The 20,014-nt window shown below is 48.7% G+C and overlaps 1 protein-coding gene across 1 annotated transcript in view; it reads left to right on the top strand.

Moving 5' to 3' along the window:
• The window catches only part of LOC146871841 (S-adenosylhomocysteine hydrolase-like protein 1), an 879,643-nt gene extending 863,580 nt beyond the window's left edge, over positions 1 to 16,063 (top strand). The window contains exon 20 of the mRNA XM_085651895.1: positions 15,163 to 16,063. Within this exon, the coding sequence (XP_085508021.1) occupies positions 15,163 to 15,171 (9 nt within the window). The 3' untranslated portion in view covers positions 15,172 to 16,063. The remainder of the gene's footprint in view (positions 1 to 15,162) is intronic.
• Positions 16,064 to 20,014: the final 3,951 nt, after the last annotated feature.

The following is a 20,014-nucleotide window of genomic DNA, read 5'->3' as shown; positions in this document are numbered from 1 at the left end:
AAACCGAAACAAGTCCAAACAATAAAAATCCACAGTACAGTAATACAAATATGACTTTCAGATGGTAGAAATAGTTCAGTTCAAAGCAAATTGCAGATGAGACACTTTTTTCCCAAAGTACTTAGGATGGGTCACACAAACAAACAAAACGGGCCACAGGGAAGGTGATGGGTCGGTTCCTTACACTCAGGAAAGGTGATGCATCGGTTCCTTGCTCCAGGGGTGGTGATGCGTCGGTTCCTTAGACGCATGAACTCTTGCACCTGCACAGCAGGCCTTGCGTCAAAATTGGTGCAGTGAGTTAGGACTTCGGAGATGGGTGCACTCGATGCGGCGTGCGCTGATTTGTCGAGCCGCGGCAGGCGCTGCGACAATTTCTTCGGTGATGCTTCGGAAACAGATGCGGATGCCTCTCGCTTCTTTTGAAGTTGCATTACTTTTCCAGCTCCCAGCAGAAAAGTCTCTAGAGGTCCAAAACAACAGCAAGCACCTCTTTGCAGGTTAGAAGTCCCGGCAAGGGAATTCAGGGGAACTTGTGGTGAAGTCTTTGTGTCCCTGAAACTTCAGAACAGGAGGCAAGCTCAGTTTCAAGCCCTTGGAGATCTTTTCCTCAAGCAGGTGACAAAGCAAACAGCAAAGTCCTTTTCTCCTTTCCTTGGCAGCAAGTAGCCACTGCTGGCCAACCCCAGACAGCAAACAGCACAGGGGCAGTATTCCTCCTCAGCTTCTCCGGCTCCTCTTGATTTCCCAGAAGTGATATAAAAGTCTGGGGTCTGGGCCCCTCTTTTTATACAGAAAAATCCTTTGGTCTCTGAAGGCAGAGAGTGTCTGTGCCCAGCCAAAACCAGTTCTGTCCTCACTGGTGCAGCTTCCTGGCAGGAGGAGGAGACATCATTGTGGAAGGCAGACCAGACCCATTCAGGTGAAAGGATATCTCCTCCCCCTACTCCAAATGCAGCCCAGGTCTATTCAGCCCTGCCCTGACTTATCATGCTCTCTGGAGCCACTGCTCCTTCCCAGCCCCTGTCATCCAAAAGCCAGACATGCAATACACAAACCTAGCAGAGGCACACTGGATGGTTAAGCAGGAAAATACATACTTTCTAATAGTGGTATTTTCAAACACAGAATGTAAAAATCACTCTCACTAAAAGATGCATTTTAAGATTCTGAGTTCAGGCATACTAAACTTTATTTCCCTACCTTGTTCCCAGGGGAAGCTATGTTTATAAGATGTTATAAATAAACTCCTCATTCTGTCCTATGGGAACAGGTAGCCTTGCAATAGTGAAAAACTAAAATGGCCGTAATTCACTATCAGGACATTTCACACACACCAGGGCATGTCCTACCTTTCACATACACTGCACCCTGAACAGTAGTGGCAAAGTGCCAAAAGCATCTAGACCAGCAAAACAGAGTCCAACACACAGCAAAAACACAGGAGGTCAAGGCAAAAAATGCAGGAGAGACCCACACCAATGGTGCCATATATAACAGTGCCTAGGAGGAAGAAGAGTTAAACTACATAAAGACCACTCAGTGCAGTCAGAAGTACTCAGCCACCAATGAATTCCCCTCAACTTTAGAACTAAAGTCGAAAGACAGCTTGACACCCTGGAAACTGGTGGCATCAATGAAGAAGTGGAGGGTGATAACCCTTGGTTCTTACCCGTTGTCATAGCTAGAAAACCTAAAAAATATGGAAACATGAAATTATGTGAGGTGATGGTGTCTGAGGATGGCGTTCTTGTGGGCCGCATACTGTCCGGTGTCTGTTTGTGGTGCCATTTCTTCTCTAGTTTCCGCCAGGTTTGTTTGGAGGCCTGTATGTCTGCAGTGAACCAGCCGGCCTTCTTGTCAGTGTGTCTGTTGGAGGGTTTTTTGATCAGGGCGAGAGTGTTGGCGCAGTCGTTGATCCATAGCCTGAGGTTGCTTGCGGCGGAGTCAGTGTCGGTCGGGTGGGCTCTGGGCAAGGGTGGTGTTAAGCTGGACATTGGTGACTTTGATCCAGCTGCGGTGTGGTATCAGTTGAGTGTGGTGGTGTGTGGTGGGCTTCTTGAAGGTGAAGTGGATGCAGCGATGGTCGGTCCAGTGGAGTTCGGTGGTGTGGCTGAAGGTGACGTGGGAGCTTGCAGAGAAGATGGGGTCAAGCGCGTGGCTGGCGGAGTGGGTGGGCGTTCTGACAAGCTGTCTGAGTCCGAGGTTGGCGAGGTTGTCTATCAGGCAGGGTGGCAGAGTTGCTCTCTTTGTTGTTCTCGTGGTGGAAGTTCAGGTCTCCGAGGAGGATGTAGTCTGTGGAGGCCATGGCGTGCGTGCTGACGAAGTCGGCAATGGTGTCACTGAATTGAGACCGGGATCCGGGGGTCTGTAGACGAGAGTTACTTTGAGGATGGTGTTGTGGTCCGTGTGGATCTTGAAGTGCAGGTGTTCGGCGGTGCTGAGGGTGTTGTCAGTGCTGGTCGAGACCCGGAGTGTGTTCTTGTGGATGATGGTGATTCCACCTCCTACTCGTTGGTGCGGTCCCTGCGGGTGATCTTGTAGCCGTCCGGGATGGCTATGGCGATGTCGGGTGCAGAGGAGGCATTTATCCAGGTCTCCGTCAGGAAGGCGACGTCCGGGGAGGATGTGTCGAGTAGGTCCCAGAGTTCGATGGCATGTTTGCGTATTGCGTATTATGTATAAACAAAGTAGGTCGCACACTGCTCGTCATACCAGCAAATAGCCCCATAGAACTCTGGCTAATGTAGTAGCAACGGTAAGTACGCCTATGCCACGAGTATGTCACTATAATGCCATCCCTGGACACGTGTTTCGAGGTAATTGCCTCTCGTCAGCAGGGAGCAGGTAGGTATGTGGGGTGCCAAGTAGACTGCCAAAATATTAAAGGTAAAATACCTCTTACAGCGCGCAGGTGCGGAACCAAGGCTCGTCAGCCCAAATCGCTCGAGGGAGCTTAAATACATAAACAAAGTAGGTCACACACTGCTCGTCATACCAGCAAATAGCCCCATAGAACTCTGGATAATGTAGTAGCAACGGTGAGTACGCCTATGCCACGAGTATGTCACTATAATGCCATCCCTGGACACGTGTTTCGAGGTAATTGCCTCTCGTCAGCAGGGAGCAGGTAGGTATGTGGGGTGCCAAGTAGACTGCCAAAATATTAAAGGTAAAATACCTCTTACGGCGTGCAGGTGCGGAACCAAGGCTCGTCAGCCCAAATCGCTCGAGGGAGCTTAAATACATAAACAAAGTAGGTCGCACACTGCTCGTCATACCAGCAAATAGCCCCATAGAACTCTGGATAATGTAGTAGCAACGGTGAGTACGCCTATGCCACGAGTATGTCACTATAATGCCATCCCTGGACCTTTGTTTCGAGGTAATTGCCTCTCGTCAGCAGGGAGCAGGTAGGTATGTGGGGTGCCAAGTAGACTGCCAAAATATTAAAGGTAAAATACCTCTTACGGCGCGCAGGTGCGGAACCAAGGCTCGTCAGCACAAATCGCTCGAGGGAGCTTAAATACATAAACAAAGTAGGTCGCACACTGCTCGTCATACCAGCAAATAGCCCCATAGAACTCTGGATAATGTAGTAGCAACGGTGAGTACGCCTATGCCACGAGTATGTCACTATAATGCCATCCCTGGACACGTGTTTCGAGGTAATTGCCTCTCGTCAGCAGGGAGCAGGTAGGTATGTGGGGTGCCAAGTAGACTGCCAAAATATTAAAGGTAAAATACCTCTTACGGCGCGCAGGTGCGGAACCAAGGCTCGTCAGCCCAAATCGCTCGAGGGAGCTTAAATACATAAACAAAGTAGGTCGCACACTGCTCGTCATATCAGCAAATAGCCCCATAGAACTCTGGATAATGTAGTAGCAACGGTGAGTACGCCTATGCCACGAGTATGTCACTATAATGCCATCCCTGGACACGTGTTTCGAGGTAATTGCCTCTCGTCAGCAGGGAGCAGGTAGGTATGTGGGGTGCCAAGTAGACTGCCAAAATATTAAAGGTAAAATACCTCTTACGGCGCGCAGGTGCGGAACCAAGGCTCGTCAGCCCAAATCGCTCGAGGGAGCTTAAATACATAAACAAAGTAGGTCGTACACTGCTCGTCATACCAGCAAATAGCCCCATAGAACTCTGGATAATGTAGTAGCAACGGTGAGTACGCCTATGCCACGAGTATGTCACTATAATGCCATCCCTGGACACGTGTTTCGAGGTAATTGCCTCTCGTCAGCAGGGAGCAGGTAGGTATGTGGGGTGCCAAGTAGACTGCCAAAATATTAAAGGTAAAATACCTCTTACGGCGCGCAGGTGCGGAACCAAGGCTCGTCAGCCCAAATCGCTCGAGGGAGCTTAAATACATAAACAAAGTAGGTCGCACACTGCTCGTCATACCAGCAAATAGCCCCATAGAACTCTGGATAATGTAGTAGCAACGGTGAGTACGCCTATGCCACGAGTATGTCACTATAATGCCATCCCTGGACACGTGTTTCGAGGTAATTGCCTCTCGTCAGCAGGGAGCAGGTAGGTATGTGGGGTGCCAAGTAGACTGCCAAAATATTAAAGGTAAAATACCACTTACGCGCGCAGGTGCGGAACCAAGGCTCGTCAGCCCAAATCGCTCGAGGGAGCTTAAATACATAAACAAAGTAGGTCGCACACTGCTCGTCATACCAGCAAATAGACCCATAGAACTCTGGATAATGTAGTAGCAACGGTGAGTACGCCTATGCCACGAGTATGTCACTATAATGCCATCCCTGGACACGTGTTTCGAGGTAATTGCCTCTCGTCAGCAGGGAGCAGGTAGGTATGTGGGGTGCCAAGTAGACTGCCAAAATATTAAAGGTAAAATACCTCTTACGGCGCGCAGGTGCGGAACCAAGGCTCGTCAGTCCAAATCGCTCGAGGGAGCTTAAATACATAAACAAAGTAGGTCGCACACTGCTCGTCATACCAGCAAATAGCCCCATAGAACTCTGGATAATGTAGTAGCAACGGTGAGTACGCCTATGCCACGAGTATGTCACTATAATGCCATCCCTGGACACGTGTTTCGAGGTAATTGCCTCTCGTCAGCAGGGAGCAGGTAGGTATGTGGGGTGCCAAGTAGACTGCCGAAATATTAAAGGTAAAATACCTCTTACGGCGCGCAGGTGCGGAACCAAGGCTCGTCAGCCCAAATCGCTCGAGGGAGCTTAAATACATAAACAAAGTAGGTCGCACACTGCTCGTCATACCAGCAAATAGCCCCATAGAACTCTGGATAATGTAGTAGCAACGGTGAGTACGCCTATGCCACGAGTATGTCACTATAATGCCATCCCTGGACACGTGTTTCGAGGTAATTGCCTCTCGTCAGCAGGGAGCAGGTAGGTATGTGGGGTGCCAAGTAGACTGCCAAAATATTAAAGGTAAAATACCTCTTACGGCGTGCAGGTGCGGAACCAAGGCTGTCAGCCCAAATCGCTCGAGGGAGCTTAAATACATAAACAAAGTAGGTCGCACACTGCTCGTCATACCAGCAAATAGCCCCATAGAACTCTGGATAATGTAGTAGCAACGGTGAATACGCCTATGCCACGAGTATGTCACTATAATGCCATCCCTGGACACGTGTTTCGAGGTAATTGCCTCTCGTCAGCAGGGAGCAGGTAGGTATGTGGTGTGCCAAGTAGACTGCCAAAATATTAAAGGTAAAATACCTCTTACGGCGCGCAGGTGCGGAACCAAGGCTCGTCAGCCCAAATCGCTCGAGGGAGCTTAAATACATAAACAAAGTAGGTCGCACACTGCTCGTCATACCAGCAAATAGCCCCATAGAACTCTGGATAATGTAGTAGCAACGGTGAGTACGCCTATGCCACGAGTATGTCACTATAATGCCATCCCTGGACACGTGTTTCGAGGTAATTGCCTCTCGTCAGCAGGGAGCAGGTAGGTATGTGGGGTGCCAAGTAGACTGCCAAAATATTAAAGGTAAAATACCTCTTACGGCGCGCAGGTGCGGAACCAAGGCTCGTCAGCCCAAATCGCTCGAGGGAGCTTAAATACATAAACAAAGTAGGTCGCACACTGCTCGTCATATCAGCAAATAGCCCCATAGAACTCTGGATAATGTAGTAGCAACGGTGAGTACGCCTATGCCACGAGTATGTCACTATAATGCCATCCCTGGACACGTGTTTCGAGGTAATTGCCTCTCGTCAGCAGGGAGCAGGTAGGTATGTGGGGTGCCAAGTAGACTGCCAAAATATTAAAGGTAAAATACCTCTTACGGCGCGCAGGTGCGGAACCAAGGCTCGTCAGCCCAAATCACTCGAGGGAGCTTAAATACATAAACAAAGTAGGTCGCACACTGCTCGTCATACCAGCAAATAGCCCCATAGAACTCTGGATAATGTAGTAGCAACGGTGAGTACGCCTATGCCACGAGTATGTCACTATAATGCCATCCCTGGACACGTGTTTCGAGGTAATTGCCTCTCGTCAGCAGGGAGCAGGTAGGTATGTGGGGTGCCAAGTAGACTGCCAAAATATTAAAGGTAAAATACCTCTTACGGCGCGCAGGTGCGGAACCAAGGCTCGTCAGCCCAAATCGCTCGAGGGAGCTTAAATACATAAACAAAGTAGGTCGCACACTGCTCGTCATACCAGCAAATAGCCCCATAGAACTCTGGATAATGTAGTAGCAACGGTGAGTACGCCTATGCCACGAGTATGTCACTATAATGCCATCCCTGGACACGTGTTTTGAGGTAATTGCCTCTCGTCAGCAGGGAGCAGGTAGGTATGTGGGGTGCCAAGTAGACTGCCAAAATATTAAAGGTAAAATACCTCTTACGGCGCGTAGGTGCGGAACCAAGGCTCGTCAGCCCAAATCGCTCGAGGGAGCTTAAATACATAAACAAAGTAGGTCGCACACTGCTCGTCATACCAGCAAATAGCCCCATAGAACTCTGGATAATGTAGTAGCAACGGTGAGTACGCCTATGCCACGAGTATGTCACTATAATGCCATCCCTGGACACGTGTTTCGAGGTAATTGCCTCTCGTCAGCAGGGAGCAGGTAGGTATGTGGGGTGCCAAGTAGACTGCCAAAATATTAAAGGTAAAATACCTCTTACGGCGCGCAGGTGCGGAACCAAGGCTCGTCAGCCCAAATCGCTCGAGGGAGCTTAAATACATAAACAAAGTAGGTCGCACACTGCTCGTCATACCAGCAAATAGCCCCATAGAACTCTGGATAATGTAGTAGCAACGGTGAGTATGCCTATGCCACGAGTATGTCACTATAATGCCATCCCTGGACACGTGTTTCGAGGTAATTGCCTCTCGTCAGCAGGGAGCAGGTAGGTATGTTGGGGTGCCAAGTAAACTGCCAAAATATTAAAGGTAAAATACCTCTTACGGCGCGCAGGTGCGGAACCAAGGCTCGTCAGCCCAAATCGCTCGAGGGAGCTTAAATACATAAACAAAGTAGGTCGCACACTGCTCGTCATACCAGCAAATAGCCCCATAGAACTCTGGATAATGTAGTAGCAACGGTGAGTACGCCTATGCCACGAGTATGTCACTATAATGCTATCCCTGGACACGTGTTTCGAGGTAATTGCCTCTCGTCAGCAGGGAGCAGGTAGGTATGTGGGGTGCCAAGTAGACTGCCAAAATATTAAAGGTAAAATACCTCTTACGGCGCGCAGGTGCGGAACCAAGGCTCGTCAGCCCAAATCGCTCGAGGGAGCTTAAATACATAAACAAAGTAGGTCGCACACTGCTCGTCATACCAGCAAATAGCCCCATAGAACTCTGGATAATGTAGTAGCAACGGTGAGTACGCCTATGCCACAAGTATGTCACTATAATGCCATCCCTGGACACGTGTTTCGAGGTAATTGCCTCTCGTCAGCAGGGAGCAGGTAGGTATGTGGGGTGCCAAGTAGACTGCCAAAATATTAAAGGTAAAATACCTCTTACGGCGCGCAGGTGCGGAACCAAGGCTCGTCAGCCCAAATCGCTCGAGGGAGCTTAAATACATAAACAAAGTAGGTCGCACACTGCTCGTCATACCAGCAAATAGCCCCATAGAACTCTGGATAATGTAGTAGCAACGGTGAGTACGCCTATGCCACGAGTATGTCACTATAATGCCATCCCTGGACTCGTGTTTCGAGGTAATTGCCTCTCGTCAGCAGGGAGCAGGTAGGTATGTGGGGTGCCAAGTAGACTGCCAAAATATTAAAGGTAAAATACCTCTTACGGCGCGCAGGTGCGGAACCAAGGCTCGTCAGCCCAAATCGCTCGAGGGAGCTTAAATACATAAACAAAGTAGGTCGCACACTGCTCGTCATACCAGCAAATAGCCCCATAGAACTCTGGATAATGTAGTAGCAACGGTGAGTACGCCTATGCCACGAGTATGAAATGAAAAAAATATTTAATAAAGCGCACTGCGGCCAAGCGGCTTCCTGGCGCTGAGGACCTGATCAGAGCTCACAGAGAACACCCCGGGAGACTAGGAAGGGAATGCCTGAGAAAAAAGAAAAGTTTTGAGGGCCTTACGGAAGTGAGTGTAAATGGGAATAGAGCGAATGGAAAGGGGAAGACTATTCCAGAACTGAGGGGCCAGGACTGAAAACCGGGTACCCCCCGTTCTGGATTTACGGAAGCGGGGGATGTGCAGAAGAGACAGGGAGGAAGAGCGAAGAGTGCGGCTGGGGGCGTGAGAAGAGATAAGAGAAGTGACGAAAAGGGGAGCAGAGCGGGAATGAGCCCGAAAGGCTAAACAAGCCAGTTTAAAAAAAGATCTAAAACGAACAGGAAGCCAGTGAAGGGACTTGAGAGCAGGTGTGATATGAGAGGATTTAGGAAGGGAAAGAATGAGGCGGGCCGCTTGGTTATGAATGGCCTGAAGTCGGCGGGATTCAGAGGCAGGTATGCCCACATACAGGCCATTCCCATAGTCAAGGCGAGAGGTGACAAGGGCCATGACTATGGTTTTAAGTGCGTCGGTGGAAAAAAACCGCGAAATCTTCCGGATAAGACGGAGGGACAAGAAACAGGAAGACACAACAGAACTAATCTGACTGTGCATAGATAAGTCATGGCTGACTTTAATACCAAGGGTGCGTACAGAGGGGACGGGCAAAGGAGGGGGACCAAAAGAAAGGGGCCAATGTGCAGGAGACCAAGGGTTAGAGGGGCCACCAGTGAGGACAAGTTCCGTCTTGTCCGGGTTAAGCTTCAAGTTGTTAGCACTCATCCACTCAGAAATAAAAACTAATGTGGAACTGAACTTAGGGAGAGAATCAGGGGAAGAAGACAGGTCAAAGACGAGCTGGAGGTCATCTGCGTAGTTGTACACAGAGATCCCCAGCTCAAGAAGGGAAGTGATAAGGGGATGAATATAAAGATTGAAAAGAAGGGGGGAAAGAGAAGAACCTTGGGGGACACCACAGGTGACCGGGCGGGAAGGGGCAGAGAAGCCAGAGAGATGAACCGCCTGGGACCTCTCCCGAAGAAAGGACGCGAGCCAGGAAAAGGCCGCGCCCCGGATGCCAGCCGAGCTGACACGGTCGAGAAGGATGGAGTGGTCGACCGTGTCAAATGCGGCGGACAAATCGGGAAGGACCAGGGCTTGGGGGAGGTTAGAGTCGGCTTTCTCCTTGAGTTCATCCAAGACCGCGAGGACCACTGCCTCCGTAGAGTGGCCCGGGCGGAAACCCGCCTGATGGGATGCCAAGAGGCCATTCTCCTCGACATAGGTGGAGAGGCAGGAGGTGACATGGGCTTCGAGGATCTTAGCAAGGTAGGGAAGAAGAGAAATAGGTCGAAAGTTAGAAAGGATAGAGGGATCTAGACCGTTTTTTTTTAAGATAGGAAGGACTATAGCAGATTTAAAAGAGGAGGGGACAGAACCAAGAGCCAGAGAGGAATTGAGAAGGGCAAGAGGAGGGGCAGGACAGTTGGTGAACAGAGTTTTGAGAATGGCAGCCGGCACACAGTCTGCGGGAGAGCCAGACTTGACTTTGACCAGGAGTTTAAATAATAATTCAAGGGAAATGGGAGGGAAAAGGGCGAACGAAGGAAGGGGAGGAGGAAGGGAACAAGTGGAACTAGGTTGAAGCACAATAGGGATATTGGCTTTAATCTTCAGAATCTTGTCGATAAAGAAATCATTAAGTGAGGAACAGAGGGACTGTGAAGGGACAAGACTGGGGGTAGAGCGATCAGAGGTGGCAAGATTGTGAACCAAGGAAAAAATTTCACGAGATTTATTAGCGGCGAGAGCCACTCTCTCGGTGAAATATGAGGTTTTAGCCACTAGGATCGCTTTTTTATATTCGGTGAGGAGTAGTTTATATTTGACGCGCAAGGAGGAGCAGTAGTTCCGTCTCCAGTGGCGTTCCGACCGCCTAAGATCGAGTTTAAGCGCTTTTAGCTCTGGAGAGAACCATTTGTGCGCGTCGTAGGGGCGAACCGCTTTGATCTTTCTTAGCGGAGCAACTGGGTCACATGAGGAGGAAAGCCAAGTACTGACGGCGTCGGCCTGGGATTCAAGAGGAAGATCGATAAGGTCCGGGGCAGAGGAGGCCAAGGTGAGCGAGAGGGAATCGAGGTTCGTCTGATTCCAATTGCGGGCTAGAAAGTTTTTCGGAAGGGGGGGCTTGTCAACCACGCCCAAGTAAATAGAAAAAGAAATAATAAAGTGATCCGACCAGACACAAGGGGATATAAAAGGAGGTGAGATGACAGGACGTGTAGACCAGATTTGGTCCAGGATGTGACCCTGTGCGTGGGTAGGGACTGTAATATAAGATGTGAGGTTCAAGCATTGAAGGGTGGCAGAAAAGTCTTTAGAGGAAAGATCTTCCCTAGGATCGCCCGGCCAAAAGTTAAAGTCGCCGAGCAGAAGGACGGAAGAGTTATTAACCACCAAAGTGGCCAAAAGGTCCTGGAGGGAAGCTACAAAAGAAGGCATAGATTGAGGGGGACGGTACACAAGGACAACAGTGAGGGGGGCAGAAAGATTAAGTGAGCGGGCTACCAAGTAGTCCACGTTAGATATGGGGGGTGAGTAAGAAGTTGGAATTTGAGAGTCGACCGGATGATCATCGCCACACCACCCCCAGCCTTGCCGACCGGGCGGTCAGCTCGGAGGGCATAGTAGGTATCGGGGAGAATGGCCAGAAGATCAGGAAGGGAATCGGTGGAAAACCAGGTTTCAGTCAAGAACAGAAAATCAGGAGAATCCGTGGTCAAAAGATTGAAGAGTGCCGTCTGGTGTTTAACTGCAGAACGGGTGTTAAGTAAGTAAGCAGAGGCTAGAGTAGGAGCAGGAGAGGGACGGGGGACAGGAGGGGGATCAGAGGAAAGGTGAATGGGGCAGTGAGTGACAGGTACCGGGTAAGAAGAAGGAGAGGCAAGAATGCCGAATGAGTCAAGGTGATGCAATAAAGAGAGAGGAGGAAGGAAAGTAGCAGAAAAGGCAGTGAGTTGGGCTGACGTGTAAACGAAAAAAGGAGCAGAGTGTGTGGCCCCTGGTCCCGGCTCGTCGCGGACGGGCGCAGACGGGCTTAACTTAGGCGCAACTTCGGCGCGCCTTCGTCGCGCCCGCTGCGCTGCCGGGAATGAGTAGCCATGATGTAGGGACACATGGGGGAGGAGGATCAGTGGGGCGTGGCAGGGGGTGGAGGAGCCAAAGAACTGCAGCACGGCGCCCAGACCCGCCCAAGATGGTGGACCCGCCCGTCCCACTCCGATAGCCAGGCGAGGAGGGGGCGGTCAGCGGAGGCGGTCAGGGTCGCGTGCAGGAGAGGGGGCAGCCAGGGAGGATCTGAGAGTGCTATGTCCAGAGCGCTAAAAGTGCAATGCAGGTATGGCGAAAGTCTCTAAAATGAGCGTTGCTCCCGGAGACGCCTCAGGAGATCTGGAGGTAGATGCAGGGATAAGCGCGCGATCAGCCGACCGCCTAAAGTACTTTGCCAGGGGGGGGGAGCCAAAGAACTGCAGCGCGGCGCCCAGACGCGCCCAAGATGGTGGACCCGCCCGTCCCACTCCGATAGCCAGGCGAGGAGGGGGCGGTCAGCGGAGGCGGTCAGGGTCGCGTGCAGGAGAGGGGGCAGCCAGGGAGGATCTGAGAGCGCTATGTCCAGAGCGCTAAAAGTGCAATGCAGGTATGGCGAAAGTCTCTAAAATGAGCGTTGCTCCCGGAGACACCTCTGGAGATCTGGAGGTAGATGCAGGGATAGGCACGCGATCAGCCAACCGCCTAAAGTACTTTGCCAGGGGGGAGGAGCCAAAGAACTGCAGCGCGGCGCCCAGACCCGCCCAAGATGGTGGACCCGCCCGTCCCACTCCGATAGCCAGGCGAGGAGGGGGCGGTCAGCGGAGGCAGTCAGGGTCGCGTGCAGGAGAGGGGGCAGCCAGGGAGGATCTGAGAGCGCTATGTCCAGAGCGCTAAAAGTGCAATGCAGGTATGGCGAAAGTCTGTAAAATGAGCGTTGCTCCCGGAGACGCCTCGGGAGATCTGGAGGTAGATGCAGGGATAGGCGCGCGATCAGCCGACCGCCTAAAGTACTTTGCCAGGGGGGGGGGGAGCCAAAGAACTGCAGCGCGGCGCCCAGACCCGCCCAAGATGGTGGACCCGCCCGTCCCACTCCGATAGCCAGGCGAGGAGGGGGCGGTCAGCGGAGGCGGTCAGGGTCGCGTGCAGGAGAGGGGGCAGCCAGGGAGGATCTGAGAGTGCTATGTCCAGAGCGCTAAAAGTGCAATGCAGGTATGGCGAAAGTCTCTAAAATGAGCGTAAAATGTTTCGAGGTAATTGCCTCTCGTCATACCAGCAAATAGCCCCATACAACTCTGGATAATGTAGTAGCAACGGTGAGTACGCCTATGCCACGAGTATGTCACTATAATGCCATCCCTGGACACGTGTTTCGAGGTAATTGCCTCTCGTCAGCAGGGAGCAGGTAGGTATGTGGGGTGCCAAGTAGACTGCCAAAATATTAAAGGTAAAATACCTCTTACGGCGCGCAGGTGCGGAACCAAGGCTCGTCAGCCCAAATCGCTCGAGGGAGCTTAAATATATAAACAAAGTAGGTCGCACACTGCTCGTCATACCAGCAAATAGCCCCATAGAACTCTGGATAATGTAGTAGGAACGGTGAGTACGCCTATGCCACGAGTATGTCACTATAATGCCATCCCTGGACTCGTGTTTCGAGGTAATTGCCTCTCGTCAGCAGGGAGCAGGTAGGTATGTGGGGTGCCAAGTAGTCTGCCAAAATATTAAAGGTAAAATACCTCTTACGGCGCGCAGGTGCGGAACCAAGGCTCGTCAGCCCAAATCGCTCGAGGGAGCTTAAATACATAAACAAAGTAGGTCGCACACTGCTCGTCATACCAGCAAATATGACGAGCAATCGGATTTTTATTGCGTATTATGTATTGGATTGCGTAAATCCTTGTGCTGGGTCAATGACAATATCAAATTGTAATGTAGGGAAATGTCCAGTGGATATGAGTCATGTAGTTAGCATTCAATCTGTAGCTCATCACATTTATCGTGTGCTCCCATTGTGCTAGAATACCCACCCACCTTAGATATGAATCCACTATTCCTACGACGGAGTCTAGATGACACTATGTACTATATGCACCGAATAACAGCAAAGCAATGTGACTAGTATCCATGATTTTCCTTATGTTGAAAAAATGGCAAAAACAATCCACACAGTTCAAGGATGATGTTCAAATATGTGTTCCACAGCTGGTGTAGTGTCCATGCATTAACTTTTCCTACATGTAACACAACAAATGGCAGCCCATGCGCGTTCTGTCCTCCTGGACTTCATCAAGGCTTCTTTCAAGAGTATGCTGGCTTTTTGTTTTTCAATTTACAAAGCAATTTGTTTGTGAGACAGGAATCACCCTCCAAGTTGATTATTTGGCTAACAACCTCATCTTATATCTAGACGTATCACAGAGCCACGTTCAAAATTTCAGTTTGTACTTGACTTCCAATGGGGTTCCCACAGATGATTGGATATGTAGGTAACAATCATTCAGATGCCCTTGTGCCATGATGACCCTGTGCAGCATTGTTGCGTTCCAAAATGATGTATGGACTGCAGAGAAGCATTTCTGGGGTCCAAACACTTCAACAGCTGTGCATGAGTCCTTCGGATGTCATCCTTGAAATTGTACTGGTTGATTGTCCCTTTTTTCCCATAGGACAGATGAGGGATGATAGTGACATTGCTTTGATGTGCTTTGGTGCATATGATAGGTGACAATATTAAACTGTGTCATCACACATGTGTGGCGCATCCTGTATTCAAAAATTGCATTCACATTCATGACAACGTAAGACTTATGTCATGATGCTGTGACGGATCCTTGATCCTATATCATGACGACTAAGTAGCTGCGATCAAACAGTAGATATGTTGTGTGTGTCGTAGATTAGACAATACACACTAAACTATAGTCTACATTTTGGAGCTCGGTGCATGTATGCTGTAAAAAACAAAGCAGACGTTCAGTTCACCCTGCTAGTACTACGTGGCATGCTGCATGCCAGTCAACTTGAGTATTGTAATCAATTATGAGTCTCCTTGGTGTTGAGACAGCAACCACATCTCTGTGTCCCAAAAAGCAAATTGCCACTACAGTGCATTACTCTGTTGGAGTGTAAAATGAACGTGCAAGTGGTAAATATGTCTAGGGAAGATGGTCTTCATCCATGACAAACTGTGACACTGTCAGAACTTAGCATCCATTGCAGATTAATGTCCACATGACTCCATGACTTATACAAGGCTAGCCAGATGATGTTAGTTTTTGGAGGAAATGATCAAATGCCATTATGTCTGTTAACTGGTTTGTCATTCCTATGGCTCCTCATTAATTTGTTAGTATGTCAAGTGTGACAATGATTAACGTGCAACCATGACATTCAGTTGACTGCACAGTATGTGATGAACAAAATCAGTAGTTCTGTATTGGGGTGTGTGGGCCCCACAGTTACCAGATGATTGCCCCGAATGTTGGTTACATAACACATGATAGCATGCATTTCCTATTAACTTCTGTCCGTCATGTACTGGTGGACTGACACGTGTCCCTCTTTTCATACAGATAACATGAATGCGTAAGAGGAACGGGTTTTCCGCTTCAGGAAGGCCCGATATACTCACATATTGTTGGTGGCGAAGGGCTTCAGGTGGACCTCCCGGCAGTATGATAAACAGAGGGCTGCCAATACATGGGTCACCAACCCCGCGGCAAAGGATGGCAAGACAACACCCCAGCATCCTGTGTCCACCGTGGCCCCAGGCACAGCAACAGGAGCTGTTGGAACCACCCCCTCCACGTCTGGCCAGTCAAGAGGACAGGGCATGGTGCCAAACGAGCTTGACACATTGATGGGCGAATGGAATCAATGGACAAGAAAATAGACATATTAACGCAAACATTGGACATGATGCAGCAGAGTGTGGACCATTTGATCAGCCTGATCTGAGGGCTGATTGTATATAGTGTTTAATATTTATTCTGTTAGCTTTTTTAAATGTAAGATTCCTTTTATTAGTAATTTTATATAGTCGTTGTTATATGTAGACATAGTTAGATTAGTTAGGTTTGTTAGGTGTGCATTTTTGATAGCTTAATACATTTTTTTTATCATAGTGGATTTTATTAACAATTTGGGGTGGGGGGTCATGTTATGTGTGTTGATAGGTTTATAAAAACAAAATACGCAAAAAATATATGTTTGTTTTTTCATTCATTAATAGTTAATTCATGTATAGAATAAGTATGTGTATGTCTATTGTGCATTGATGTGTTAAGGGGGTGGGGGGTGATGTTTAGTTGTCCCGCGTGATCATAGTTTTGCTTAGGAACATTAAGTTAAGTTAGGTAGGTTAAGGTTAGTTAGTTTAGATAGGTGTAGGGATTTAACACTAGTTTTTAAGGTATTTTAGAGCGTGTGTTATTAATCTAGATTTTACTTCAACCTTTTTTTTATATATAAACACTTTATTTACCTACATTGGACTATATTCTTTGATGGTCAGCATTTACTATGTTGTATGTGTGAGTAAGTGGGCACATGGACTGTGACCACCGGTTCATGTTTAAGTGCATCATATTAGTACATTCTGGTAGGTTGATGCTACATGTCTGACTAGATGTACATGTTCATGCAACATCTGTGCTTTGATTTTTTGGTAGCCAATATTGGTCTGACACATACATACGTTTGGGATTCTAATCATGAGTCTTTGGACAACCTCTGCATGTATATCTATCATTATTCAGTCTCTTCTGGGTATGATGTTGCTATATGTAAGTAAAATATGGCTTGTCTCTTACACAGATGTACAGAATGTACTCACCAAACATTAACTCCCTTGGGGTTGTAATAGCTACACCATGTTAATGTACAAGTAGTCATTGTGTTATGAGTGGCTAGTTCATATGACTGGACAACCCAATGTCTGTATACAGGCATAGTTAAGTTTTAAGGATGGTGTATGAAGTACCCAGGTCAAAACTTCAGCCCATCTTGTTGAAGGCATAACAATAATATATTTTTACATAACGTCATCAATGGTGTATGTGCAGATTCATAATCCTCTTGCGCTGCCAGTACGTGACTTTTTGTGACACACTGGCAGCGCTTTTCTCTGCCCCATTTTTACAGAGACTCACCAAGCCACCCTGTGTAGACTTTGTTATGTTCTGTTCTGTTTAGACGTCTTATATTGTGCACAGCTTCCTCAGCAAAGGACCCTCTCAGCGCTGGTAGCAGACAGAACAGGTGGCAGGTGACAGAAGGAGGCATACATTTAAGTGAAGAGGTGGATCTTGATAACCTCACGAAAGCCCAGAGAATAATCCATGCTGCAAATGTGTGTAGTAAATGAGCTCAAGAGTTGAGCTGCTATTGTGCAGAAGGAGCACCCACCAGCTCACACCCTCCTTACCCGTGCGACAACCGCCAGCTGTTGACCTATTGCTCCGAGTTGGCGAGTTCTTGTGTATTGTGACAGCATGTTAGCCAAGATGCCAGGAGAGGATGGATTAAAGACATTAAATGCAATGCAGAGAAACTTGTACTCACTCCTCTGGCCACCGGCAGCCAGTGAAGCCGACAACTGGCGCTGGTGTTGGAGCAGGATCTATGGAGACCAAGTAGAGTCCTGACAGCTGCGTTTGGGACCCTCGCCAGTCTCACAATCTCAGACTTGTTTGCCCCCAGCTGGAGGAAGGCGCCGTAATACAGTCTCGGAAAAACAGAGTCCTGGACAATAACCTGACTGATGGATGGCTTGACAAAAATAGCTACCAACAGCAGTGTGAACCCCCTTAGTATACCAGCCACTTTCTTAGTCTGGGCCTGGATGATGAGAGCCGAGTCAACCGAGACGCACAGGTCTTTCACCACCTGTTTATGTGTGAGTTCCCAAATAAGGGTTAAAGGCCACCAGCATTCACTCCACAGCTTATGATTTTTACTCACCAGCAACACCTCAGACTTGCTGGCATTGAGCTGGAGGCAGTTGGCAGTCATCCACCCAGCAACATCAGCAAGATTGTTCCAGAAATTATGGCCGTCCGGCACCCAGTTATTGGAAAGTGCAACTAGCAAGTGCGTATTATCTGCATGTGATACTACTGTGAGCCCTCAAAAAATGGAGAGCGCAGCTAATGTTTGGACATATGGATTAAGAAGTGTTGGGCTCAGAGCTGAGCCCTGTGGCACACCCTCTTTAATAGTGTGAGGCATGGAGGCGAAAGGGGGATCCATTCCATGAAAGCTGCTCTCAGGACGGCAAGAGGTGAACCAGTCCAGTGCAATGGCCGCTATGCCTGCCTACTCCAACCTTTGCAGTGAGTTCTGTTGGGAGTTCCTGTCGAATGCAGCACAGATATCCAACGGGGCCAGTGCCAAAATGCGTACATCATCCAATGCTGCACTTGTCACTTCAGCCATTTTTCTCTAAGCTGTATTTGTGAATGGTGCGTTCCATGTGGGCTGCTGTGGGTGTTCACACCTCGAAACCCTGGAAGTAGACGGCATTCCAGCTTTACAAGGAATCCTAATCCTGCAAATGCGTCAGCATGCTACGCCTCACTAGGTGTGGCAGAGAGGGGCACATTGATGACCATGCTTTGCCTTTCTCCACGTTTCAGTGATTTTGAAGTTGTGCTTCAGTGTACAGCATGCATTAATTTCCCCAAAAGCCAGTTGAGACAATTTTTGTGTGTAGAGGTGCACCTTCATGCACAACTAATCACCCCACCATGACGCAGGCATCCTAGAGGCATGCTGCTAGGGTGCATACACAGGCACATGGCAGATGTTTCAGCAACAGCTCAGGGGAGAGCACAGGAATGCCAAATTTTCATTGAATATGCGTGGCATTCCTGTGTTCAGGAAGGGCTTGTGGTGATGCGCTGCAGCACATTCATGAGTAACATTCACTTATTTCTACATGTGACGGCATGTATTTGCACATTTAATTAGTCATACTTACAAACATTTATCTTGTACTTATCCACGTGTGTCTGGATTTCACATCAAACATTATACACAGTGATATTGTGGAATGGTACAAATCGGACCCAAGGGCACATTGTTCTTGACACACAAGTGAGGAAACAGCACTCGTTGACATGTTTGAGAGTGTCGGGACAAAGATATTTTATTTGAAACGGAGGTTGGTGATGGATACATTGTTAAAGTCACAATGTATTGGACTTCAGTTTTTCAAAATGAAAATATGTAGTGTGGCACCGTTGTACAATTTTTCATGATGCTCTTGTCTGCCGGACCTTGTTCTCATTGAAGTGACTTTTTGTGGGTTGTCATGCGACACCTGTGACGTACTGTCATTTAGTGACCAGTCTTCCTCTGGAAGTGGGTTGCAAAGCCATCGTCCAAATCGTCAGAGTGTGGCTTGGTTTCTTCGTTTGCTGCAAGGCATGTTGTCCCACTGCTACCACCAGCAGTGGCAGAGGATGTGTGAGGGAACACATGTTCAGGGGAGATTAAGTTAGCCATTAGGGCATTCAGCATCAGTTGCTGATTTTTTATCACAGTCAGCAACTCACCATGAAAGGCTGTGAGGGTTGACATGTAGAGGTCTTGCCGTTGCTGCATGTCTCTCATTCTGTTGTCAATGTTTTGTAGGTGCTGGGCTACATCCCTGGTGGCACTTTGTGGTGGCATTTGAACATGCCTCTGACTCATGAAATTAGAGATGTTTGCCAGTGATTGAGCTAGTCCCGGTGTTTGGGTGGAGCTGGCTTGCTCAGTGCTGATGTTAGCCAAATCCGGATTCATGCTTCGTAGAATGGCTTGCATGTTGCCGCCCATACTCACCACTGCAACATGTACCTCGTTGAGGAGCTCCCGCTGTAGAGATACAGCGGTTCTTTGGAACTCGCGCTGTGTGTTCTCCCACTCGGTGCTCATGTTTGTGGTGGCAGAATCTGGTGGGGGTGGGGTTCCGCTTGAGCAGCAATCACACCGTTGTCACGCTCTGGAGGTGGTGTAGGTGACCGGATAGTGGCTATTGGCTCCTCCGGTGTGCCAGTGTCAATGGAGGGTGGGTTGTCATCCATATCATCCAACAGATTGGTGTCATCCACCTGTGGTGATGAGGAAGCAGTATTCTCTGAAAAATAAGGAGCAAATCTGTTAGTAGGGTTTGCATGTTCAATTGTATTGCTGTTTAGTGAGAGGCATCACATGTGTCTTTTCAAAGCTGATCTTTGTGGCACATTCAAGCGATCTATGTCCTTAGGCAGACTGATGCTTTAGACTCATAGCCACTTGAATGGACAAAGCACCACTTATTGTTACAGTAGTGGTGCTGGTAATTGGTATGCATTGATACTGACCTGTGTACATACCCCACAATGGTAATGTTACTCTTAGTGGTAGGTGATATTTCTGGGCAACACTGCAAGTGTACAT

This window comes from Triturus cristatus, chromosome 1_1 (genome assembly GCF_964204655.1).
Source record: "Triturus cristatus chromosome 1_1, aTriCri1.1, whole genome shotgun sequence".
NCBI lineage: Eukaryota > Metazoa > Chordata > Amphibia > Caudata > Salamandridae > Triturus > Triturus cristatus.
Note: the sequence above shows the minus strand (reverse complement) of the source record. Positions and strands in the feature narration are given on the sequence as shown.